Source organism: Bombus affinis, chromosome 7, assembly GCF_024516045.1.
Source record: "Bombus affinis isolate iyBomAffi1 chromosome 7, iyBomAffi1.2, whole genome shotgun sequence".
Lineage (NCBI taxonomy): Eukaryota > Metazoa > Arthropoda > Insecta > Hymenoptera > Apidae > Bombus > Bombus affinis.
The window spans coordinates 6122611-6149584 of record NC_066350.1 but is presented as its reverse complement, the minus strand read 5'-3'; the positions used below and the strand labels follow the sequence as shown (position 1 = coordinate 6149584).

General features: G+C 38.6%; 3 protein-coding genes across 6 annotated transcripts; 1 reads left to right on the top strand and 2 right to left on the bottom strand.

The window, feature by feature from the left end:
* Positions 1-79: 79 nt before the first annotated feature.
* LOC126918779 (RING finger protein 11) lies at positions 80-2944 on the bottom strand. The gene is made up of 3 exons (XM_050727173.1): positions 2451-2944; positions 1748-2138; positions 80-1526 (listed from the first exon to the last, which is right to left on the bottom strand). Exons 1-2 carry the CDS (start codon positions 2580-2582, stop codon positions 1785-1787), a joined length of 486 nt encoding a protein of 161 aa, XP_050583130.1. The 5' UTR covers positions 2583-2944; the 3' UTR covers positions 80-1526; positions 1748-1784.
* Positions 2945-3184: 240 nt separating this feature from the next.
* Positions 3185-22638, top strand: LOC126918725 (uncharacterized). The gene is made up of 25 exons (XM_050726991.1): positions 3185-3319; positions 3761-4028; positions 4130-4417; positions 4633-4895; positions 5197-5241; positions 5325-6459; positions 6866-7229; positions 7458-7767; positions 7843-8345; positions 8473-8768; positions 8889-9396; positions 9551-9692; positions 9762-9935; positions 10016-10561; positions 10785-11712; positions 12321-15267; positions 15519-15868; positions 16002-17389; positions 17512-17696; positions 17808-17962; positions 18226-19397; positions 19479-19690; positions 19803-20831; positions 20941-21384; positions 21467-22638. The coding sequence occupies exons 4-25, from the start codon at positions 4808-4810 to the stop codon at positions 21548-21550; spliced, it is 13005 nt and encodes a 4334-aa protein (XP_050582948.1). The 5' UTR covers positions 3185-3319; positions 3761-4028; positions 4130-4417; positions 4633-4807; the 3' UTR covers positions 21551-22638.
* On the bottom strand, positions 21817-26393 carry LOC126918754 (TBC1 domain family member 22B). 4 transcript variants are annotated; one of them, XM_050727131.1, is made up of 8 exons: positions 26240-26393; positions 25246-25419; positions 24572-25131; positions 24368-24498; positions 24024-24278; positions 23684-23933; positions 23368-23591; positions 21817-23264 (listed from the first exon to the last, which is right to left on the bottom strand). In XM_050727131.1, exons 2-8 carry the CDS (start codon positions 25326-25328, stop codon positions 23124-23126), a joined length of 1644 nt encoding a protein of 547 aa, XP_050583088.1. In that variant the 5' UTR covers positions 25329-25419; positions 26240-26393; the 3' UTR covers positions 21817-23123. The 4 variants fall into 4 exon arrangements, with proteins under 4 accessions (XP_050583088.1, XP_050583087.1, XP_050583089.1 ...); XM_050727130.1 differs by having other exon boundaries at positions 26183-26293; XM_050727132.1 differs by lacking the exon at positions 26240-26393 and adding an exon at positions 25964-26170.
* Positions 26394-26974: the final 581 nt, after the last annotated feature.

Genomic DNA, 26974 nt, shown 5'->3' with positions numbered 1-26974 from the left:
GAATGAATTTCTGAGTTATTATCAAAATAGCATATCTATGTAAAGTAAGGATAGGTATTGTTGAAAAAATCGTCAGCTGTTACTAAATATTTATATTATTATTATTATTCAATTTCTATCTGAATATTTATATCTTGTCAGTAAATCACTATTTCACAGCATCGCTTACTTTTCTTCCAAACAAATCATTAACATTACACATGAAGCTTCCATAAAACATTAAAATATTTTCGTCCAAGTAGGAAACGTATGTATATATACTATATGTACGTATATGTATTCTTAAAAGAATATATACATTTATATTCTATGTATGAAATCGACCGATTCGTCCAATTTCTATTAACGTTATGGGTTGGAAAACCATCATAACTGTTGCAGTTTTTTTATTCTTATGAAAATTTTATTTATGGGCTTTAAGTCCACGTAGAAATCTAAGTTAAATCGTGCAGCCTTTTGTTTAAGTTACGATTATATCGAACTGGAATAGATTGAGTTTAAACTGTTATACGAACTACGTTCCTCCATTTAAAATCGAAATTGTATTTTGAATTTTATAATGCTGTTCAACAAAATCTCCCAAATTGTATATTCTTTATGAATACTTTTATAAAAATAAAGAATGAGTTTCTTATACGTAGATACCTACTGCGATACACGATTATTGTTACTATCAGTAAGAAAACGCAACGGAAAAATATTCAAGTAAGATGTGTTTAATTACTGCATTGAATGAGACTTTGATAATTGCGTTGCTACTGCTTATGACGAAAGCACCAACGTAACAATACGTATAATGGTCGTTACGGTCGTATAAAAATTTTGCCGATAAGGCCATTAGGGTTAATAAATCTAAACTTTTAAATAATTTGAATGCAGTGTAACTATGCGTATATAAAAAGGACATATAAATGATACTCGATAGATACTAATATAAATATAAAATTCAACCAGCCCGTTTCCTTGTGTGAAGTAATTTGGAATATAAATAAGAGACACGGAATACCAATACCTTTGCTTTACAATTTCTTCGGTTACAATGTGTACTATTTTCAGAAGAAAGATTATTCATAATCTAAGGCCAGGTCACATTGAAATAAGAGGCATTATATTTAGAAACAATAAGATTAACTTTATATGCCACAAGATATATTCCGAAAATAGGTTTTTAGTATTTGGAAACATGAAACCATCGCAAATATGGTTGAAAATATACATAGTGCGATATTTTTTGTGATACATAATATTACTTATGATATTCACAATGCATACAATTGGCTATAACTACTCGACCAAATCACCAAAGTCAAGTAGATGCTACTCTTCCTTCAACTGAAAGTATTTTTAACAAGATCTCATATCTTCGGTTGCTCCGTAAATTCGAGCATTAGATAGTGTATCTTTTGCAGCCATATGAAAGAAAAGCTATTCTTTAGATTTAGCAGAAAATTAACAACTATGGCAATTGCTTTCTGATCGTAAATACACTTTACTTCTTATCAATGATCCATGTGTAGAACATTACCCTGTAAGAGGGAATGACCTATGTAGAAGACATTTGAAACTTTTTATAATACAAGTATTATTATTACTTAGCATACGAGCAGGTATGGTGGATACAATGGCAAATATGATCGACCATTAACAAGAAAAGGTCCCTTTGCTAATTAGAAGCCATTATACGTGGTAATAAAATTAATGGTTCTTCTTTCAATTTTTCTGTTCAGCAATAATATTGTTTGATTACCGATTAGCTATTTATTCCATTTCCCATCTTCATGGTGTTAAGTGGTTGGATGGTACGAACTAATCAGTGCTGCATCTACTGGTTCCATGCACGATGGACAAGTCAAGGAACGTAGCAACCAGTCGTCGATACACACAGCATGATAAGTGTGCATACAGGGTAAATAACGCACTTCCTCTCCCACTTGAAGCTCCATCATACATATCACGCATTCTCCTTTTTTAGTTCCATCATATTCTCTCATAGGCAAGTGTTGGATAAGTCCAATGCGCTTTGCTATTCTAACTTGTTGTTCTTCTTCGTTACCTGGTCCTAGATTAACACCGATGCCAATTTGTTGAAGATGAAGTTCTCTTGTGAAAACTGGTGCATAGGAAAAGGTAACTGCCTCCTACAGAATCAAGCATTAGTAAGTTTCATTAGAGTATACTAATCAAATTTTTTTAGCATTGATATATCTTATTAACTTCTTAAAAAACGAAAATTTAGCTGGATATCGTCTTATTTGACAAAAGTAGATTATTATTATAATCGTTCGTATATCTTGATAGCATTTTTACAAAAAATATTTTTATCGTTAAAAATACACAAATGAAATCAAAGAGATGGAGTAGAGACACAGTAGTTACGATTAATGCGACGATAAACACCATTTGGATAGTGGAATCACGGTTGGTCGAAATATAGGAAGAAATGAAATTACATTGTTAGGTACTGGAGGTCCAAGGCCTTCTTGCAAAGAACCGCTAGTTAACGTAGGAGGATCAGTATTGTTACTCAGCAAAGTGGTATTATCCTGGTGGCCGCTTCCAGCTCGTTTCAAACAATTCCCCATTTTGAAGGAACGTCAGCTCTAGCTTTACGTTTCTCGGGCAACGTGGTTCGGTTCGTTAATCCCAACGTCGTGATTAAACGATCGCGATAACTTCGACGTGGGATATTCCGAAACTTGTCCCCATCATAAATTGCTTGTTTTTCCGCCGATACACTTAACAAAGCCCGTTTCGGCCTTTGAACAGATGACACTTCGTGTCTCGGTTGAAAATTTCACGTACGAATCTTTACTATCAAAACATCTTCAGCCGTCACATACCCGTACCACAGCTGAGCGCCCGACGTATCCAACGAAACGTGACGAGAAAAAAAAACGGGCCAGTTAGTCACAGGTTGTGAAAAAAACACTTCACATCCCCCACGCGACGTTCTTCAAACGTTTAGTACACACCACCGCTTTCATCTTACTGCGTAGAAAATACCTCGCTGTGATTCGTCGTTACAACCGTGTCGCATTTTCCAACCTCCAATCACCGAAAAACGATTCCGTGTGATACAAAGACTTTGCACAAGATTACTACGTTCCGTTCAGAAGACACTCGGCAACTGACGTGCGATTGGTTCGAAATCAACACCGACATATCGTGAAACAACGTGTTTACATTGTGCCTTTAATTTAAATCTTTGGATTCGAAGCGATTTGCGAAAAATGTCGATAAACATGCTTTTCCATTCGATTTGTTTCCCATTTTTCAAAATACTTTCAAAAGATGGGGTTATTATAATAAGAATGAGTCGGTAAACGTGAATAATGAATTTGAAAAAATAATTTATCGGTAGAATGACTGTGGTATGTTCCCGCGTATGGATTGCGTGAGATCAAATACATATGTACAAATGCTGTTTAATTGATATTGTTCATTTATTTTCGTTCATTTTTGTTACTGTTTCTTTATTCGCGATATTTTCTGTGTAAATTGACGTTATATCGATATTCCTCCAACTTAAAGAAGAACGCGGAAGTTGCAAAAACACTCGATGTTTATACGAGAATTTATCATACTATGCACTTTATTATGTATTTCTGACCTTTATGACCTTGTCCTATTGATCTTGAACGATTCGTGGATCTTCGTTTCTTTCGATGATATGCGGGAATATGTAATATTCAAAACTATACCAAATAAGCATTCATTTCAGCAAATATGATTTCTTTGCTCTTCATTGTGAAATCTTTAGTTAGACTTCAACGACGATAACAGCGCGGCGTCGATGCGTCGATCGATAATTTTATAAAATAAGTACGGTTTATCAAACCGAATCTATTTCGAAGCAAGGGGCACGTTAAATTTAAAAAACAACAAGAGAAAAGCAACGATGTAATCGTAACGAAAAGTATCGTTAACGCATTATAGCAGACAAAAATGTTATAATGTACTGACGCAGTACTGATGTACCGATACTTCGTTAACGTTTCTGAACGAAATAGAAAGAAAATATGCTATAAGTACGTATGGTCAGTGATGAGAATATGAACTATATTGTTGCAACTTAATGTAAAAATCTTAGGTGGCCGAGAATAATCTTTTTTGTTGTTATCTTATCTAGTTATGACCTGTAACCTCCAATAAGCACGAAAAGCAAGAAGACCTTTGATACTGATCCTCTCCCCCTTGAAAAGAGTAGCAGTGTCGTAGTTGATTCGATGTCGTTGGCCATTCGGTCAGCGAACATAGTCGGGGCAGGAAGCACTTACTTAACCGATCTATCGTGTATCCGTGCTTCCCATCAAGCGTGTACGACCGCAACCTGCTTTGCACCCCAATCCTGTTCTTAGTGCGATCATTCCCCTCGATCAGTGATTTCTTAACGCAATCTTTGGATATCTTCGACACGGTACGAGCTACATTATATTCTTTCATGTAGTGTCTTAAGTCTCTATCATTTCTCTATTCGCCGATCGAATCCTTTAAATCGTTTCGTGGGAAAAGCAAAGTTCAAAAGGCGATGGACCAGTCAGAAAAAGAGGGAAGGAGAAAGAGAGGGGGAGGGAGGGAAAGAGAGAGAGAAAGAACGAGAAGGAGAGAGGTAACGAGATCGAAATGTTGCAGGAGGGTTCGAGTATCTGATCGTGTTCCGGTAGGAGTGCGCTAGTGCTAAACCGCGGGTCATCTCGTTCAATTTAAAAGCTGTAAGAAGACTATCCATGAGGAACGCAAGGGGATGAAGGAGCGAGCGTATAGATGAAATAAGCAGATATTCAGCCCTGTTATCGTAACCAGCAATATGATTTGGAACAAGGAACGGTCGCGGGGACGCGCTACTATTTTTCTTCTCGTTGCGATCTGTCTCGTCCTCGGTACAGCGCAGTCAGGTAAATCCAAGTTTTCAGCAATCGAAAGATCAATTGACGATTTTCGATCGACGTAAGATCAAGCTTGAACAGAATGAAATTCATTTATAGGATAGTTTATCGGTTTCGCGTCAATCTTTTTTCGTCGGCTGGTTATCGGTGGCGCTTATTGTTTAACGTTTCCTTCCAAGAATTTACGTCGAGTACTCGATTCGCGGGTATCGGTGGCTACCGTTATCAATAGCGTGAAAAGCATAGAACGTATTTCTAAGAATCACGAAACGGAGCGTGGATTAATTTGATTACGAAACTTTCGTTACAGAATTCGTCAAAGATCCTACATCGTGTGGCCGAGCGAAATGCAAAGGTAATTGATACGATTTTTAAAGCTCTTGTAGCCGTATAGCGAAAGAGAAGAGGCGGATAATTGATGTCGATCGATGTTTACAGTGACAGCGACGAAGAAATTCAAATACGAAGAGAACGTGTCATACTGGTACAGATATTCGGTAGACGTGAGCACCAATCTGGGCAATGTATCGTCGACGTCGTTTTCGATGCCGCCGTCATCGGATTTCCTTGCGAACGAGTCCACCTTACGATTGGATGCGGATTTGGTGATTCGCTTCAACAACCCTTGCGAGGGAAGCTTGAAATTCCACAACGTGAGTCTAAGTCACGATCCCCGGAAATACAATCCAGAATTTCCCGACCGTGCCGGCTCGGAGTTCAAGAAGAACCTGGAACGTTTCGCGTTAAAGTTCGCCTACGACGATGGTCGGATAGGCGAGCTATGTCCGGACAAACGCGACCCAGTCTGGGCCTTGAACTTGAAGAGAGGCGTGTTGTCTACGCTGCAAAACAGCATGCACAGACTTGACGTGGATTATCGCGCTGAAGAGTTAGACGTGAATGGCATCTGCGAGACGAGTTATCGATTCCACGAGGCGAGACAGACCAGTCTGGTCGTGAAGAAAACGAAAAATCTGTCAAACTGCATGCACGGGCCAAAACATTTCTCTGTTATTCGTTCAAACGCCTACAAGAGTCCCCGATCGGGCGCTCACGGTCCTCGTCATCCTCTTCTCGAGTCCCGAAGCGATTGCGAGTTAACGATTGATCACAACGTCTACGAGAAGATCGTGTGCAACGAGTTTCATGTGCTGGTGCCGCTGTCGAGTGGCAGCACAGGCGCGAGAACCGAATCGACGACTACCCTTCGATTGACCAAAGAATTGAAAGACGATTATAGTTACGGCAACGAGTACGAACAAAGCGACAATTACGGGGCCGACCAAGAGGAAGACGAAGAGGAACAGGAAAAATATGAAATGGACAGACACAGTCGCGCGAGAAGAACCAATTTGTTGTACGATTACTCGAAAACACCGAGGACCATTCACGGCGAGTTGAGGAGTGCCAGAGATTTGCTGAAGACAATGTGTAGACTAGGAGTGAGTACGGATGAGTTGCAGCAACGATTTCCCGAGACATTCACTGCGTTCATTCAGTCGGCGCGACTCCTCGATTATTCATCCTTGTCGCAATTATTCGTCAGAGCCCACGGTATTTGCAAAACTGGCAAGTGAGTAGCGTTAAATTTAAAAGGAAAGATCGAATGCGAGATTGTACTTCCGAAAGACACCGATCGAGATGAAATCTGTTACGTATTATGGGGAGAAACTGTGAACTTGAAATATGAAATCTCAGTTTCGACGATTCGTGCGTCTGAATGATGCAAGTCGCTATACGCGAGGCATCGTTCCCTGTACGTGAAAGCACAGCTGAATTAAGTCAAAAATTGTACGTCTGTGAATTTAAATTTATAACGTTAGTTTGTTCCAATAGACTGTACTTGTGTCTCAAAGCCATCGTATCTTTCCACGATATCAAATTTCACTTCGATTGGTTACCGATCCCATTTGGAGGAATACGGCACATAATCCACGATTCCTCGGAATACACGAATTTATTTTTTATTAATTCCATAGGAAACACATTGTCGACTCGTTGCCATTCATTGGCAGTAACGCAGCCTTGAACGTAATGAAAGATCTGATAATAAAACGATACGTCAATCATTCAACGATCGAAAAGTGGGTGATCGCGTTTGCTTTAGTTCCTCGGCCAAATCGAGATACGATCAGGGCTCTGTCACCCCTTCTCGATTTTCATCAACAAATTCCAGAGACTCAGTTCATTTTGAGCTACTCCACGACGATTTATGGCTTCTGTTCCACTCACGACATAAGTTGCACCAATGTCGAACAGGTGACACGATTCCTTTCATACCTCGAGCAAAAGATCGAAAAGGGATGTGCACCTCGAACGCATTCACTTTCTACGACCAAAGAGGTACGTTAAATATCGAGGTATTTTGGCGAGTTATTTAAACCCTTTAATCTTTGTAAAAATTACTAGAATACATTAGAGTCTGTAAACTATCAATTTGGTTCTCGAGTGTCTTGCTCGTTCAAAAATTTTGAGCTGGAACAAAAATTTTGGATCGACTGATCTATGAGCGGAAATTCGAAAGATGCTGCGAAGTGATTGGCTTTACCTGATTCTTCCTTGCTTTTACAGACATTAGAGGCGTTAAAAGCGATCGGAAACATGGGCTTGGAAACCGAGAAGCTATCAAAACTATTGAAAGAATGCATAGATGACGTAGGAGGATTTTTATCCATGGAGATTCGCGTAGCAAGTATCGACGCTCATCGTAGAATGCCGTCTTGCGAGAAAACGCGAGATCTCTACTTTCTCAACTACTACCGGAACTTTAGCTTGGATACGGAATTACGTATCGCGTCTTATCTGCAAGTAATGCGTTGCCCCGATTACAACGTCGTTAAAACAATTAAGCACACGTTAAAATCGGAAGAAATTAACCAAGGTACTCGTCGAATTCTCTTCTATGATCTTCGCGTGAAATAGAATCGAATTTAATTTTCCGAAATTTCGTTCACAGTCGGGACCTTCGTTTGGAGCCACTTGACCAATCTCTATAATTCCGCTTCGCCGACCAGAATCGAAGTTCAAAGTCTTTTGACGGATCGCGACCTCGACGACAAGTTCAACAAAGACAGAAGAAAATTCTCACGAAACTACGACGGATCCTTTTTCTCGGAGGAATATAATTTCGGTGGAAATTACCAAGGAAATTTAATTTTTTCTCCTAAATCGTACATACCTAGAACCGCTACGTTCAATTTGACCTTCGACCTGTTTGGCGAATCTGTGAATGTTTTTGAAATAACCACCAGGCTCGAAGGCTTCGAATATTATGCGGAGAAGTTCTTTGGTCCGAATGGACCGTATAGTAACGAGAAAGTGTCGGGATTCTTCAAACATTTATTCAGAAACTTCAGAGCAGCTCCGGAACAAGAAGAAGACTATTGGAAACGCGTGAAAAGGCTACCGAATGTTATCGAGAATAATTTCAACGAACCCAGAATCAGCTTTAGTTATAAGGTGAGATAGAGAACGTGACCAGTTAATGATCACGCATAGCGATGAATTCCTATAAATGTTATTTCGATGTTCGTTATTCGTCTATTTGCGCGTTGTACGAAACGATGGTTTCTCGCTTCGTTTGCAGATCTTTGGAAGCGACTTGAAGTATTCTATGTATAACAGCGATCGCGAAATTAGAGAAGCCTTAACGCGTATCAATCCATGGGAGAAGTTTAATGAAATTGCTTCTGGAAAGGAGATACGCTACGAAAATGCAATAATGTTCTTGGATTCCACTTATGTAGCCCCGATGACATCGGGGCTACCTGTACGCTTGGATTTTGCTGGCTCAGCGGCTTGCAATTTCAAAATGTCAGGGTTATTGGACACTAAGAGGATTTCTAAGAAAGAGATCGAACTCATCAGTAATATTGCACCTAGGTATAATTAAATGCATCGTCTCTTTTCTCATCTTCCTTGTTTTATTTCTCTTGTTGCCTTTTCTTTCTTCGGCATTATCAAATTATGATGTATGAAACTAATATCTATATGTGTGAACAGCATGAGCGCCGACTTGATCGGTAGCATGACCGTAGACGCCTTTTATAAGACTGCTGGAACTAAATTACGAACGAACGTGTACTCCTCCGGAGCAGTTCAAATTCATCTGGAGGTAAAAGGAGTACAGTCGGTCAAATTGAGTTTGGGCCTGCCGAATAAACAAATGGAGGTATTTTCCGTTGGCACGGACATCCTTCTAACAAGAGGCAACGGCGCCGAATTAGTGGAAAGGCCACTAGGTATTTTAATCGCCGGCCAAAATAGCAACGATCGGGCTTTGATACCAATCCCGAAAAATGTGATTAGCAACACGAGCTGCACTTGGGCCGCACTCGATAGATTGATTGGTTTAAAGATGTGCGTTAATTATCAGCTATCCAACGCAACGAAAGATCCGAACGCGCCTTACTTCATTTTGAACGGACCCACGCTTTTCAAAATCTCTTTGATCAAAGCTGATCCGACCGCCAAGAACTACTTGCTGAAGTATACATGGGAGAAGACAATGGTATCGTCTCCTTTATTTTCGTTTTACAAAAACCGCTAAATTTACACGTGCTTCGCATCTGTATAAGAATAAAAGATTTTACGATGATTTTGTAATTATGAGAGACGTAGCATATATATATTAGTATCCAGTATTTTCGTTTGTCTCATTTTAGGAGAGAAATATTTTTAGAGTCGCATTCGATACACCTGGATCGTTGGTTAATAGAGAGTTAAGCGCAATGGTAGCGTTCGATACGAAGACTCACAACGTAACGGTTTTATTAAAGTCTGCTGGAAATTCTCTGGTGGCTGAAGGTGAGCTCGTACGTCAGCAAAACTATGAGTAGACTCATCGACGTTCGTCATTAACTTCATTTCTTTCAGGTACCTACAAAAGCACGGAAAACGAGACATTCGTGGACATTGGTTTCGACATAAATGGTACCAAACACTTGGACGCAAGCTTAGGTTACGCGATCAAAAAGTTTCCCTATGGATACACGTTCAGCCCACAAATGCATTTAATCGTGAACAACGAACGGGTTGCGGCTCTTTCAGGTTTAACTCTATCGATTCGCCTATCATCAATTACTTGGTTTAGTTCGATTTGTTTAACCAAAGCTTCGATTTTATTAAAGGTAAAATCCGAAACGTTTGGAAAAGCAATGTTTCTCAGTGCGATATAGACCTGACTTTCCAAACGAAAAGGGTATGGAGCAAATTCACGGGATACATCGTTCGAAGAAACGTAAGCTTGACCAGCGCCTTCCAATTGGAGTATCAGATACAAAAGATGCCCAAGAAGGAAAGTCTCATATTCGAGCTGTCAGCTTACAATCGTTCGTTGAAACCTGTGACGCACAAGACGGTCGATTTAAAGTTACAATCTAGCGCATATCCACAATTGAACACGGAGATCAAAGGATCGTATAAACAAGCGCTCGGTCAGTTGGAGTTACGCGCGGAAGTGAATTCGAGTCCACATCTTAAGGACGATCGTCACAAGCTTACAGCGTTACTGAGCATCTTTTATTCGAAAATGTATTTTCAAAATCAAGATACGAAAGTAAACGCGTTGTTCGCCATAACAAAACCCATTCAGAACTTGGACATCAAAGTTGGAATTATTCACTATGCTATGGGACCAGAATCGAAGACGGACTTGTTGATCAGATACGCTCCAGGTTAGAATTAAACGCACAATGTTGGGAAAAAACGCTCTAGAAAACAATGGTCAAATGAAATTTCTCATCCCTACTCCCTGAAATTCTCCTCCCATGTTCTTCTAACGCAAAATTCAACTATTTCCAGTTGTGATATTGATTCAGCCTCGTATATAATAATTCAATTCCTGACGTAGAATAAAACCCTTACCTCATCTTCTAATCTCAATTTCTTTGTGTTTAGGAAAAGAGATTAACCTAATAGTGAACTTGATAATGCCTCGCGGCTTGGCGTTCATCATGGAGAGTCGCGTAAACTTAACAATTCCGAACTTTAATTCGATGCTGGTCAACCTACGAATCACAGAGAGAATGAAGCGAACGTACGATTTGGATCTTGCTGGAACTTGGTTCAGCGGCCACAACATAACAGCACGTGGCACTTACTCGGACAGATCCGTGGCGACCGTATTTAGTCACAGCTTGAAGCTGATTTTGAAATCTCCGAGCTTCGTCAACGACTTCCTGGTGAATTGCAAGGTGTATCGAAATTACAGCGACGTTAGAATCGCTCTGCACGTAGAGCAGCTGGATCAGGATAGATACGCTTTCATCTTAAATCACACGGTAGCATCACCGACAAACATTATATCGTACGTGGAGGGAAGATACAAAGGAAACGTGTATTCGGTGATGACAGAAGTTGACACGCAACGAGAGATTCGAATGCAGATACACTTGGACAAATGGCGAGACGTTCATTTAGCGTTTATTAGCATGAACGAGGAAAATGAAAAGAGATTCGGGGCGGAAGTGAAATGGGACGCAAATCGAGATCCTGCGTTGAAGCTAGCGTTGTTTTTCTCATTAGATTGTCAAAAGGCTCAATTGCCCGCACTTTCCAGCGCGGAGGAACAATTAACCGAACGAAATATTAGCACAATGGTCACTCTGACCTATCCTGGTCGCTTACTAGCCTGCTCCTGCCACGTGACCGCGCGGGGATACTACAATTACATCGTGGATGCTTCGATCGATTGGAATCCAGAAGAAGCGATAAAATTGTTCATCGCGACTGAATATAACGTAAAACCGTTGATAAAATCGATCAGCCTGGATACTCGGTTGCTCATGCCATTTGAAAATTGGAGGAAAACGGCCTTAGGCGTCAGGCAAGTAACGAAAATTCTTTCGGTTGAATTTAATCCTTGAATTTAAGTAATATACAGGGTGGTTGATAACTGGTGGTACAAGCGGAAAGGGGGTGATTCTACGTGAAAAAAGAAGTCGAAAATATAGAATACAAATTTTTCGTTTGAGGCTTTATTTTCGAGAAAATCGATTTTAAATTTTCGCTGGGTACGCGTGCACTTTATCACGTCTCGTTATAACGGATCTCACTGTAGACCGTTGTCTCGATGGATATTATCGCAGTTTAAGTTTGTTTTTGCCGTAACGGAAAATTAGGAATATATAATGAAATAATATGAAATAATCATAAAGTTTATTATTACAAAAATTGCCGAAAATGTTGCCCATTCTGCCGAACACATACTTCTGCTCTTCTAATTAAATTTCTATGAACACTTTCTAAGTCGATTTTCTCGAAAACAAAGCCTCAAACGAAAAATTTTTATTCTATATTTTCGACTTCTTTTTTCGGTAGAATCAACCCCTTTCCACTTGTACCAACAATTACCAACCACCCTGTATAAGTCTAATACAGTAACGTATAAGTCAATTTGGCTCGATTAATTCGTTCGTTCGAATTGGGTTACAGGTACGAGCAGGAACAAAACAAGATAAAATTGAACGGTAATGTTCACTGGAAGGATTCGCAACGATTGATGGCGGAATTGGACGGCAGCACGGAAGAGCACGATAACGTTAAAGAATGGAGAGCCAACTGTGGAATAAGTAGCTCCATTCATGACATTTTGTCGACCACCGTCAATGTTACTCATAAGGTTATCGGTTGGGAAACCGCGAACACTCGTTTACTAGTTAAATATCACCCGGATAAGGTGATCAATGCTTGGAGTATTTGGCACTTGGACAAGAAGTCCGATGACGTTTTCAATCTAACCGGTAATCTGCATCTCGAGTCGCCGGTGACTCGCTACAAAGTGAGCGACATGAAATGTCAGCTGCAAGTGTTACCAAACTGGAAATTCTTAGGGGCGGCTAACTTGGATTTGGATGTGAAAACCTATACTGGCAAACTGATCGGCGATCTTCATCGTTTGAAGGAATCCATGGTGGAATTCAACGTTACCACTCCGTTAGAAAAGTTTTCTTTGGTTCGTGGAAGGTTCGGTCTGTCGGAAAGCAATAGACACATCGTCGCTGAAGTGGCCACTCCAACTAGTGTTATCGGTTTCGAGATACTCTGTCAGTTCATCACGCCGATTTACAACTTCAACGTTCGACTGTCACTCGCGACGCCATTGGAAATACTTCAAAGGCTACTTTTGGTCGCTAAGTTGAACAATCGAGAGGCCGACTTCCGTGTTGGCTACAACCGTATACTCGCTGGCTTCCAGGGTATTTGGCATTATCGCAATATTACTGATTTTCATTACAGTTATGTACTGTTTACGCCTGTCGAAGGTTTCGAGGAGAACGGAATCGTTGCCAAGTTAATCGTCGCACGCGATAAGAACGAGTCTGTCGACATCGATACGGAATTCACCATAAGAATGTCTGACAAAAAATACGCAGACGTGAAGATCGGTGTCAGAGCTAAAGCCGGTCCGAAACCTGCGCCGATTACTATACCGATTATTATCACGGGTAACCAGACGAACATCGGAGAAGTGAAGAACGACGGTAGCAAGGAGTTGACAGAGAACGAGGATGACATCGAGAAAGACGAGCTGGATCAGTTCGAGGATTACGAGGAGCAAAGTAGCCTTCATTGGCACGGTGAATTCGAAGTGTGTCTTATAATCATCGAACCTATCGTAGGAGAACTAGATATAGACAACGAAGGACCGACTTACAAGGTTGCCGCTGTTCTGGGCAGTTTCAACGACAAGAAAATCCTGTTGCACGATACATTTTGGATGGAGGATCTTTTCAATATGCGGAACAAATTGAACTTGGTCGTTCCGTTCGGTTCCGTCAATGAGATCGTTTGCTCGAATGCGTTTATCGTGGACCTAGAAAAACTCATCTACAGGATGGAGGCAAATGTGGAAGTTAAAAAAAATGTGACTTGGTACGAAACCGGAGTACTCGCTATTTACACCTATCGAGAAAGCGAAGAGCAAGTGCTAGAGTTGAACATAAAAACTCCGATAGAGTCTCTGAAATTCATTAACATTAACAGCAGCCTGCGCGTCTCTGGCAGCCTTTACAGGCCTAAGTTCAGTGTTCGTGCACCGGACAGTGTCATCGATGTGAACGGACTTCTGGAAACGAAAGAATCGTTGATGGACACGTTGATCGTTATCAAGGTCGATACACCATTGCTGAAGATACCGAAATCTACTATTACCGCGAAACGAGAATTTACCGTGGAGAAAAGGTACGCGCAGATAAGTTGTAACGTTGCCGAACCTGTCGGACTTTCCCTTATGTCGAGCTGGCACGCGACGAAGGATGAAATTAAAGCTTTCGTTCTCTTCAACTCTTGGATAGAATCGTTAAAGAACATCAAAGTTCATATCTCGTATCATCCAAACACGACCACGAACAACGGTACCGCGAATCTAGAAGTTTTAGCGAAACTACTCGACCAACAATACAAACTATTGGGCAATTATAGCGGTGACACGATCGAGTCTGAGTTCTATACGCCTGCCTCGAACGGGAAACCGCATCTCCAGTTTCACGGCAACACGATGAAAGAAAGCGATTCTATACACAAATTGAACGGCGAGTTACGAAATCACATGACTTCGAAGGTGTCTACTGTTTTCGGTACCATCGAGCTGATGCAGAATGGCTCTTTACACACTGTCGAGGTAACGATCCAGCCAAAGGAAGCCGAAGTCGGTCAAAACGACAGTTTAGTTCTGAAACTGAAGAAGGAGAAGTATGGATTAAACGCTGCGTTAATTGGTCACCCGATAAACGGATCGTTGGACGTGAATTTCGTTAACCCTTTGAACTGGGATGTGAGAGCGCTTGCAAATTTTGACAAAATATCGACCGTGGAAAGTCAGGTGCAATTTATCACGTTTATGAATGTTCAAGTGAACGGTAACACGACGCTGTATGTTCATGCGATAACACCGTTACCGGATATTCGTATCGTCACTCTTATCGGAAGTATGCTGATGTCCAACGATAGCGGTGATATTCGAGCAAATGGTTGGCTGAACGATTACACCCGATATGCGATTCTTCAATGGAAGTTGATCTATATGGCAGACATGTTCGGAAGGGTTTTGATCGGCTATGAAGGACCAACCGATCTTGACAACAGGCTTGTCGATACCCGGCTATTCTTCAAGAATCCTCGTAAAGCGTTCAAAAACGTTGACGTAGGTTTCGATTTGGACGTGGATCGTGAAAAATGGAAATTTGCGGCGAACGCTACTGTTGGATTCCGCAACCATGAGAACATCGATGGAGTGTTTAGCGTTAGGCTACCACCTCCTGATAACGATGATCATCGTCTTCTTATTAGTTATCACGCCAACGGAGGCTTCAAGGACGTAACTTACGTGATCGGATACAACTGTCTGCGTGCGAAAACTAACTACGCTTCCGATGGCTCGGTTTGTCTTCCCACATTTTTTTATCTTGTATTCTTAAATATTTAGCTTTTATTTCATTATCTTTACTGTCGTTGCCTATACACGTTATCGTCGAAAACCTAAACACCCGTTGCAAATCTCTTCATCGTTCCCAATCGACTAACTTTGCCCTGACATAATATTTTCTATCGGCAAGACTACAAACGTATTAACGAATACAAGGCAAGCAAAACAGTCTGTAAAATGAAAAATTCATTTTGGTTTTACCATAGATACACATAGACGAGAAAGACATCAACGGACATCTTCGCGGCTCCTGGGGAACGCTACCAGTTCAATCCGTGAATAATCTCCTGAACATAAGCATCGACGAAGAGTTCAAACTGAAATACTCGCTATACAGTCCAAAGTTTCAGCAACAAGAAACGTTAGTTTTCTTGCTTGATTACGGCGCTACGCAAGGCTCCATAGACGCAGAAATTTATTATCCAGCTAACACGCGATTAGCTTCGGCAAATGTATCCTTCGAAAGTCTGGAGAACGTGAACGGAACCATCAACACCATCTTACCTATGGCGAATATCTCGTCGTTAGGATGTCAGTTCACAGTTCTCACTACTTTGTAAGTAAATCGCGTCATTTATGCGTTCACAGATCTATACCTTTGTCTTTACACATAGTAGGTCATATTTCTTTTCGATTAAGTTACGTCGAAGGTACATCTGGGTTAGTACAACGAATGGTAACTGTTACAGGCAACGAAACAAGAGATACGTGAAATTTTACTGGCCACAAAACACCGCGATCGTGGATTCAGATTACAATTACCGGAGCGAGAAATTGAATTCGGATCTGGAAGGAATTCTGCACGCTGAAGTTCCTCTGAATACACGTCACATCGGCCACTTGACTTACGGTTACAAGAAACGACCACAAATGACCAGCGGTTACTCCAAACTGACGTACAACGGTCAGCAAGTTCTTCACGGTCAATATAATTCGAAGAGCGAGTCGAGAGCTGGCTTCGAGAAAGATCACACTCAAATCACGATTGAGAACGTATATAAGCCGATAGGTATTCTTTACATAAACCAATTCGAGTACAGCGCAGGAAACGAAGGGACCAACTATCCGACTGTCGAATTTAAACAAGTTAATTTGTACCGATTGGATAACAAGACGGCGTTCAACGTAGTCGGCGAATCTAGGATTAAAACGTCGCACACAGGCCAGGATATCCATTTGAAGGCGATACATTTGAACAAGACTGTGCAATTGAAGACAGATTATCAAGTTTTACCAGGCGAATTCGAGCAAACCAGCTGGCTCAGTTTGGGCGACGACGTTTGGGCATCTTACAGTATCAACATTTTGAACAAAACTACCGAGGAAGTGGATAATCAATTCTTAGTCCTGAACGTCTCTTATCCTCGTAGAAATTTCAGCCTCGACGGCTCTTACTGGATCAGCAGCGAAGAGTTGAGGTCTGCGGTGAAACTCGCTTGGGATCAAAAAACGACGAAACCTAGAACCATAGGAGCATTGTTCAACTGGACGAAACTTTCTTCGGAGGATAAAGCTGGCATGCATCACCGAGCAACCTTCGCTTTGATTCATCCGAGTTTCCTGAAACAAGCCGCTCTGACAGGCGAAGTAAAACGTAGCAACTCCAGAGACTCCATGAATATTCTTCTCGTCGCTAATTACTCTATCGATCCGAGCAAGTGGTTAGAGTTTTCAGCGTCGTTTAGAAATGAAAGTGAGCCACCGATTTCTAAAAAATATTCTTACCAAATAGTGGGTAAGCATCCAAGTACGAAATTCGACCTAGGCGCCGAAGGATTCGCATACGAACAGAATAGCAGGTTGTTCGGAATGGCGAACAACGGACATTACAAACGTGGATTCATAACCCGAGATACTGGAAAACTAAATGCACGATTGGATCTCATTCGCAACGAGATATTTTACCAGCGAGAGTATAACGATGCGATCAAGTTTTTAAACGCTCGGTATTATCCCTTTGACCGCAAATACGTCTTGAACGGTAGTATAATAAATACACCGAATCTAAATGCTACTGGTTACTTTTTCCTCGATCCGACTGAAAAATTGACGTGGATGATGGTCAACTACACTCCAGGTTAGCGCACGAGCTAAAAAGAAAAATATTGTTTCAATAATTATTTAGATTTGAATCTTGCTTCTTTCTAATGTGAACTTATCTTAACGAATTTAACAAATTTAACAAAAATTCTTTAACAGATGCTGTGGAGAGTTTACGAATGTATGGTAGAATTCCTGACGCACGGAATGCGGTGTTCGATATTTGGAGAACTTACGAGGAAGATTTTACCGTGTCAGACGTCTCTTTTTACTTAAAGCTCAATCATTCCCGACTGATTACTTCCACCCTGCGCTGGAGACCCGAGCTCAAGGCCGATATTATTGTACGCAACCATTTCTCACACTATCCTTTTTCATTCAAATTTCACTTCAAAATAGACGAGTTTTCGAAGAAGACGAAGAAAGAAAATAAATATATGTGCTCTTAATTTCAGGCTCTTTTGAAAAATACGGCAATGGATGCATACGATGGTATAAACAACGATATATATTATTGGAAACAATATATTAAAATCGAAACCGTGAACGTAATTTCGGATGTTTGGGATGACGCTCAATTAGATCTTCGAGAATTTATCGATGACTGGAAGTGAGTAACTTTCGTCGTTTTACCGTTTAGTATCAATAGACTGCAGATATCTATGTAAATTTATATTTGTATAAATTACCACTAAAATAGCAAAATCTATTTTATGTACATTATCGCTCAGAAGTATTCGGACATTTATTCTTAACAAGATGTTCTGTAATTATAAAATTACGAACAAATCAGACTGCGATGATTTTAATCTTTCTAGTATTTGACTATTCAAACGATATTCATAGTCATGTCATCGCTTGTTTATGTTATAGCAATCTGAAGGAAGTGCAGACAGACCTAGAGGAGTTGAAGAACTATTTAAACGATTCTTACAACGCAAACGATTTTTACATTAAAGATATCGTTCTTTACGGAGGATATATAATAGATGAGCTATCGTTACGAAGTCACATAGAATCCCTGCCAAATATCCTGAACGAAATATGGGAAATAATGGGCGAATCTGGAGAAGCGATCAGAAACTCGTTACTCTGGATCATTGAAACGATAAAGAGCGCGTTAAACAAAATCCCCGAGATCACTGCAGCGATTCTAAGGGGTGACATGATTACTCAAGTGGCAAGCACAATCGATCAACTGCTCGAAAAATACGACAAGTTCATGAAAGATCTTCACGTGTCGTTCATCAAGTACATAGGAAATTTGTGGGGACAGATTTCTCAGTCGATCTCGCAGCAATGGAATCGATTTTTACTGTTTATAGAGCCGATGTTCATCCGTTTCATTCACTATTTGGAAACTGTGGTCTGGAAGACGAGCAAAGAATTCCTTGACTTCCTCTACGATCGAAGAAACGACCTCATTTCTTCTCCTTATTTCGATCATTTCTCCAATTTCACTCAAGATATCGACAAGTTTTACCGAGACATCAAGGGCAACGATATCATCACCAACATTCAGAAATACTCAAGTTTGATAATACAATTCTTGAAAGATAGATACTTCGCCTTCGTACCATTTGGAAAAGAATTGAAGGACGTCATCGACGAGATCGTGAACGAGCTAAAGGAATTGCAAAAATTGCCGTCTATACGTTACGCTTTAGAGAAGATGCAACAAGTGTACGATAGGGTGTGCTATGCTTACGATTACTTCGAGATACAAGCGAAAATAGAAAGTGCCATACGATTAATTCACTTGAAATTAATCGATATAAGTCAGACAGCTCTCCAGGCTGAAAGTAAATACCGGGTAGCCAAAACGAAATTCATCTTCGATCCTAGACAGGGCTTGATGTGTTTGGAGCAAAAGCTTCCCATGTCTTGGCACTCGTTCAATCAAACGCCAGAATTTCACGAGATACCTGAAATCAGGGCCATTTCTGACGCAAGTTCCTATTTCGCGTCCTCAGACGTGACTTTCTGGAGTTTATACCGGTACAGGCCGTACATGGATCCGTCTAATTGGCTTCCACCGTTCAGAGGTAATCACATGATCCAGTCTTTTGTGTCTCTTTCATTTTGTTAGTTTCGCGGCGATCTAATTTCGATCGATCTAATTTCAGCACAAGCGATGATCGTTGGTTTGCAAGACTTTATTACCTTCGATGGAAGACACATAGAGTTCATCGGTTCTTGTACGTACCTGTTAGCACGCGATTTCGTGCATGACACCTTTGCCATTCTCCTTGAGTATCAGCAACAATCCAATCGAGTTACGCACAAGATTATCGTGTTACTTGGAAAGGATGCTCTCGAACTCAACTTCTTCAACGATGTTAGTAACGATAACAATAATAATAAGAACAATAGCAGGAATTAGCGATATGCTCAAATATTTTTCCCTTGTGAAATAACAATCGATTAATGATACATTTATCTTTGCGCAGAGTATTAAGCTCATCTCCGGACAATCGTCGAGTACAGCAAGCAATCTCGTGCTTCCGATCGAACTCGAGAATGGAACGACGTATGTCTATCAGGCAGAAAGCGTGGTTACCGTGGAGCGCAAGCAAAATCAGTTCCGACTCGAATGCAATTTGAAATTCAATCTGTGTACATTAGAATTATCCGGTTGGTATCACGGCAAAACCGCCGGTATTCTCGGAACGATGAACTACGAGCCAATGGACGATACCATCGCATCGAATGGTATGGTAACAAAAAACGTGAGGGTATTTGCCGAAAGTTGGTCGGTCGAACAAGAAACCGAAGATAAGTGTCCGACAAATAATTCCGATCCAAGAATAAAATCAAAAGCGGATTCGGTGGTCATAGAATTCTGTAATGATTTGTTCGTGAACAAAAGTTCCGAATTCCTTAGCTGCTTCCACGTAATAGAGCCGGAAGAATACTCGAAAATATGTACTGCGAGCGAGAGCAGATCGGAAGCCTGCACCGTGGCGTTATCCTATATGCAGATTTGTATGTTCCATGATACATATCTCAGAATACCGGACGTATGTAGTAGTTGCAGTATGATAGACGGTAGTCAAGTTGCGGAAGGCCAGTTCATTAAATTAGAAGGTGATCGAGTACCATGCTCGACCGACGTAGTGTTTATCGTCGAGGGGAAAGAATGTAACCACGGTGTGAAAGAAAATCGTAGCATCGAACAGTTAGTCACTCAATTAAACAAGGAGCTGAACGATCAAGGTCTGACGGATAATCGTTGGTCTCTGGTTACCTTTGGAGCGAACGGAGTGTTTGATCATCCGAGAAGCGTCGTCTTCGATGGACAAATCTTTACTAAGAACGTGGCGCGATTTGTCGATTACTTCGATCACGTGCCTATCGGCGATGGAAGCGGCGATATTTTCGCGGCAATCGCGTTTGCCTCGAAACTCGTGTTCAGAACCGGCGTATCAAAAACTTTCATCTTAATGCCATGCTCGCATTGCGAGCCGGAAAATCAGACGGTAAGTGATTCGACGTTATTCTTCTGAATGGCACTTGTGCTTTTCAGAACTACAATTCGATTCGAATCGTTCAATCAATCTGTTTCCTTAAACAAATTTCCTCTCTTAGCTTGACTACGCAGTGGTACACGAGGTATTATTGGAACACGATATTACGCTTCACATATTGATGGATGGTGATTTCGAATTCGAAAAAGAGAAACTGAATAAGATCTTCTATGGTCTGGACGCGACAAAATCGTATACGAAAAAAGATTCCAGAACGTTAATCGGTGATATCGACCTACGAAGACAAGTGAAACTTTCAAAAAGTGCGTTAGGTTATTGCACGCCTTTGTCTCTGGAGATTAATGGAACAATATTTAGCGGTAACAAATTACGTTTCGATAAGCTGACTTCGATCAAAAAATTCGCCAGTGTTTTCTCCAAGAGGGTAGCTTTAACGGCGCAACCTAATCCTTGCCAAAACTGCGAATGCACCGCTGATAATAATGGCGTCACACGTATGGAATGTATACCTTGCATCTATCCAACTCTGGTTTCTGTTGATTACGTAAGTTTCTTCTTGCCATTTCCATCTGTATTTCTGTTTTTATATTAACGTAAGAATATAATGAGGTTTCTTTTTTTTACAGGAAACATTTAATCTGAACGATTCTTTGGCATCTCTACAGTCACTGAACATCGATTATGATCAAATCGATATCGATGACAGCTGAAGAAGCACTAAATGGGCACACGCGTCCCTCCTTTTTCTTACTTATTTTATAGGTATTGTTAATTTCGCTCGAACGAAAAACTTCTACCAATGTATATGCCATACATCTTTCGACAATGAGTATTCAAGACGTATTCTGAACTTAAGAATATCATAATGATACCATACGTTTAGTAAATAATTTCATGTATTTATAAAGTAATATTCAGTCCGACTTTTACTTCGAGATACTTTGAAAGGAATATTATATTTATATAGATACATAAGTAAGAAAGAGACAGTCTCGTTTATTAATCGACGACGCTACACGCTTTGTGTGTACAAGTTTTCGATCAAAAAATTGGAATCGAAGAATCAAAAAACATCACGCTATTTTAAATTTAATCGACAAAGAACATAACAATATCGAGTAAATAATAATAATACGTGCCATATGCTAAGAGTACAATTCATCTTATGAAATACGCATTTTTTATATCTTTTTCCTTTTTATACAATTTTCGATTAGTCTTTCTCAACATGCAAATTATCAGGCAAGTATCTTTCGATACTTTTACGTTCTATTAAACTCTTGTGTATATATAAACGCAATGTCATTCGTTCGAAAGTCAACTGAATCACTGACCAAGGACAAAATATCATACATTCTAATTATTTTGTAAGATGTTTATAGATAACTAAGAATAACGTACAGATAATTTAAAGATAGAAGCTCTCTCTGTAATATTTGTATTATGGCAATGCATAAACATGGCAAACATTTGCTTCGAAATCTCCTGACACGAGATTCTAAATTCCGAACAATAGCCTGTTCTCTTTTTAAAGGTATTCTGAAGTAAGAAAAACTGACAGAAATGGAAATAAATATTATCATAATACATGTGCTACTCTTTGTATATTGTAAATTACATATACTAACTTGTTTAAATGAAATCGGGCACAAACTGAAAATTTATACGAGTAGAAGAAAACTTGTAATCGCTACGTAAAATAGCAATCATATAATTGCAACTGGTTTATAAAATCTTTCGCTTATTTGTTACCGATGTATATAATAATTTTAAATATATTATACAAATGTAACACGAACCATGAGTGGCGGTCGATCCGCATTACATCTTCGTATTTCAGGATGCATCTAAATATATTTTTCACAAATTGAGAAATGGCGAGCAAACTTATTGTTCATAGATTATCGTCCAGTAACTCTAAAAATAATTGCTACAATATTATTAGTAATAATGATAGAAATGGTAATGGTAATAATAATAATAATAATAATAATAATAATAAAATATATCATATAATATAGTAATAAAATTTGTAAAGACTTTGAGTCTTTGAAAAACATAACGAAAACAAAGCTTCCTTTTTGAACTACAGAACAAAGCGACTTAAAATTAATAACTTGAATCAATTAGAAAACAATTTAAACTGGTCCTGAGAGTCATCGATATATTATATAATATAAGCGATGACTATAAAAACAGGCGTATCATTTTAGCACAAAATCATTTGTGTCAATGTTCGTGGCTGCAATTCTCATATCGTTATCTAAACACATTACAAAGTGGTCACCTGGTATCGTGAGCTTGCAAGTGATTGGGAGCATCTGCGAATGTGAATTTTAATTTGTATGCTTCTGCTACTAATATTCCTATTTCTGAATCTGTCCAATTTTGAGTAGGCAGGTTTTGTAGCATTAACATTAGCCCCTAAACAGTAATAATAAACTATCTCCATCTTTCTTTACTTAATAACTGAAAGAAAGCTTTACATCGAATTATAGTTTGCACTAGTGCTATGGTCTAAACTTACTTGAAAATCAGGCTGCAATAAAAGATGACGTCTCCAGCGAAGAAGAAACGCGGCGCATACATAAAGTTGAAACGAAGCAAATCGATCAGATTCTGCTAAATAAGTGTCCCATAGACGAATGGTACAATGTAAAGGGATTTCTCTTGTTAATAGATTATTCATCCATCGGAAAGAAAACTGTAAATAATCCACGCCATGTTGGTGTAGATGCTGATGCAAAGGTACTAAGAAAATGAATTATATCTGTGATTATCCAAAAACAAGGTATAATGGAAAGAAAGAAAAACAGAATGTTCCAAATGACTGATTTACAAACCATCAATTCTTTGTATCAGTTCCTTCAACTGATTTACTTTGTGCTGGATGCCTAATTGAGCAAAGATATAATTATCTTGAATACCATCGAGAAACTTGGACAAACACCAAAAGCTATCTGCTTCTATAATATCTCGTTGTTCTTTTTGCAATGATGCAACATCATAATTTTCTAAATCTTGCCACGCTGACACAGGCACTGCTTCTTGCAAGAACACGAGAAAGAAAGGTGTCACTAGATCATTCATTCCCTAAAAACAAAGAAAATTACATGGAAAAGAAATGAAAATAAAAACAATCTGAAGATGACAATTAAAGGTAGAACAACGGCGTAAACATACTTGAACGTAACCAGAGGCGGGATGTCGAATCGCCCAAATATAGAGTATTCTTTCAAAGATGAATTGCACTGTTGTTTGTTGAAACAACGAAATAAGCGGTGACATTCTTGGAATGTCAATGTGTATTTGACGATATGTATCTTGGAATCCTTCATCTCTTTCAGTATCGTAATACTGTTTCACTAAATTCCAATAATCCAATCGTTTTCGTTCTAATACGTGTTGCCTTCGCTCCAAATTAGCTGGTAAATACTCCTGGATGACAAAAAACAAAATTAAAAATTTTTTACGAAATTTTATCATTATGCATAAAACATATGACATAGTTTACCTTTATTACTTACAGACAATAACCTCCATGTAACAGAACGCAGTCTTGCAGGTACACCCGACCACGACAACTGCCTCAGTTCGTCTAAGTTTAATACAGAAGCTTCCAGAAGGGACTGAAATTTATCTACTTTACTTTCCCCATCTACAATTATTAACAAATCAAAACTAAGGATATATTAAAGATAAATGAATGTAAAAAATTGTTCCATAAGCACCTTGTTCTTTAGAAGGTACAAAAAATTTAGCAGGCGCGGTTGTTTGTCTTAGCGGTTGCGGCCTGCCTGGGAATTGCGTTGGTTTATGTTGCGGGGAAACACCGTACTTTACACCCACATCTTCTGTGGAATGTTGACTGTTATTCACTTGAGAATGTATAGACAAATTAGCATTTCGCAAATGCAACGGTTGCACGGCTAGTCTTTGGAGAGCTTCCGCCCGTTTTTCCTCCGGAATAATTTCTTGAACGCGATGCGTAGATTTTACATTTGTCCCTGAATCTATGCATGTTTTTCCTGACCTATGACTATTAATGACACTGATAGCAGCAGATTGGCTAACTCGTTTTGATATTTTTACATCTGAGACTGTGCAAAACTCATCATCTCCCGAATCCCACGCATCATCTACACTCTCTTGAAAATCTTGAAATGATGTAGAGCCTCCACTACTTCCTGATATAACTCCACCACTTGTAGATATTATATTAGCTGAACTGCCAGACATCAGTGTAGTACTACCTATTTTACCAAGCTTACCATCTTGTTTGGGACTTGGTCTTTTATTATGCATGTAAAATATAAAAAATTATATTATTCTCAATAATCAATACTAAAGATTAATTATAACTTTATTTTTACCATTATTAGAAGCATAATGTTATTATACATACCTGCCTGGAACAGCACGAGTATTCTTTTTCCAAAAAGATTGATACGTTTGGTAAGCTTCGCCTTGGTGACTCTGATTTTCCATAATTATTAGAAATTATGTTAACTAGCACCTGTCACCTTTCCAAAATAATTAAAAAAATGGTACAAAGTCCTCATTCCCTTAGAAAAGTTTACTGAAACAAATTTTAATGATAGTGTTTGTTATTATTATTGTTACACTGTCTTACACAGTCTTATTACAGTCTTTGGGTTATTATCATCGTTATACTGAATATATTATGAATATATACTGAATATATACTGAATATATACTAATATATAAAATTACAAAGATCATATCATTTCATATACAAGCGCCAAAAATAACAGACACTAGTGAACTTATGTAATTATCATCTTCTTCTAACTCATGTTGCTTTATATTATATAAATTTTAATACATAAGTTTATCCAACTTATTGTTCATCTTATGATAAATATATCAATAGTTAAGAATAATATACAGTTATTTTATATAGGATAAAAAAAACATTTATTTGGTATATATATAAATTATATTAAAAATTATAAGTAATAATAACAAACTATCTCTAAAAGATATAGAAAAACAAAAATACTGTAACATCAAATCTTCATATTATTTTTAATTATGAACAGGTTAGGTTACACTGTACAAATATTTTGATCGCAGCGAGTGACTAGGAAAAATGGAGATACCATTATATCTAAAAATATTTATGCAATAGCGTAGTCACGTCAACAATGAACAAACTAAAAAAGCATTTAACATTAAGTAGGGTTTAAGGTATGGGACACTGTGCGTATAAGGCGAATTAGTTTTGATTTCTTGTTTTAGTGCATTCAACATTTCAATCAAGATGTTAAAACAAGTGCACTATAAACTATATAACATTAAATGACTTTTTAAAAATTTACCAAATGTACAAGAAATAGGATATGATACAAAATTTTGTTTGATGCATATACACTCACTGCTTTTGACGTATGACACGTCTTTGCTGGTGCTGCCATCAAAGAAATGGCTAAATTAAATTTTGCATAGGTATATCAGCATATGTACAATACTATTCGTTGCACTACATCACCTTTTTACATACTATATACGTAAGTACAATATTCTTTTCTTGTTAAGACTGTACTAGTAATTTTAAAACCTCTTGTCTGAAAAAATATCCTTCTCTTGATATCAATTAAACTAACTCGAAACTTATAAATAAAAACATTAATGTTATAAAGCACAATAGTGTTATGAAAAATGGTTTTTAATAATAGCAAACAATAAATAAATATAAAACAGTAACAGTTTCTCGACTAAATGAAATTTCGCGGTAGAGAAAGCAGTCTGCTAGGAAATCAGCGATTTTCAATATTTAGAAAAGTTTAGTGTACATCAATACATATATCAATTTTCTTTATATAACTTAAACTTTAAACATTTGGGTTAATGAAACATAAAACTTTAAAATCTCATTTGAAAATAAAATCTATATAGAATCATTTGTATATGTCCTTATAAAATAAATATGTCACATAAAAATGTTGATGTAATATTTATTATTTTCTATCCTATGAACCTACGAATTAAAAGAAATGTTTTAATTGAAAATATTTCTTTAAGTTGTGTATACCATTCTAATACTTATGTTGTTATTTCTTAGTCCTTGAGAAGGATTAGATATGTGATAGATTACATAAATATTAATATAC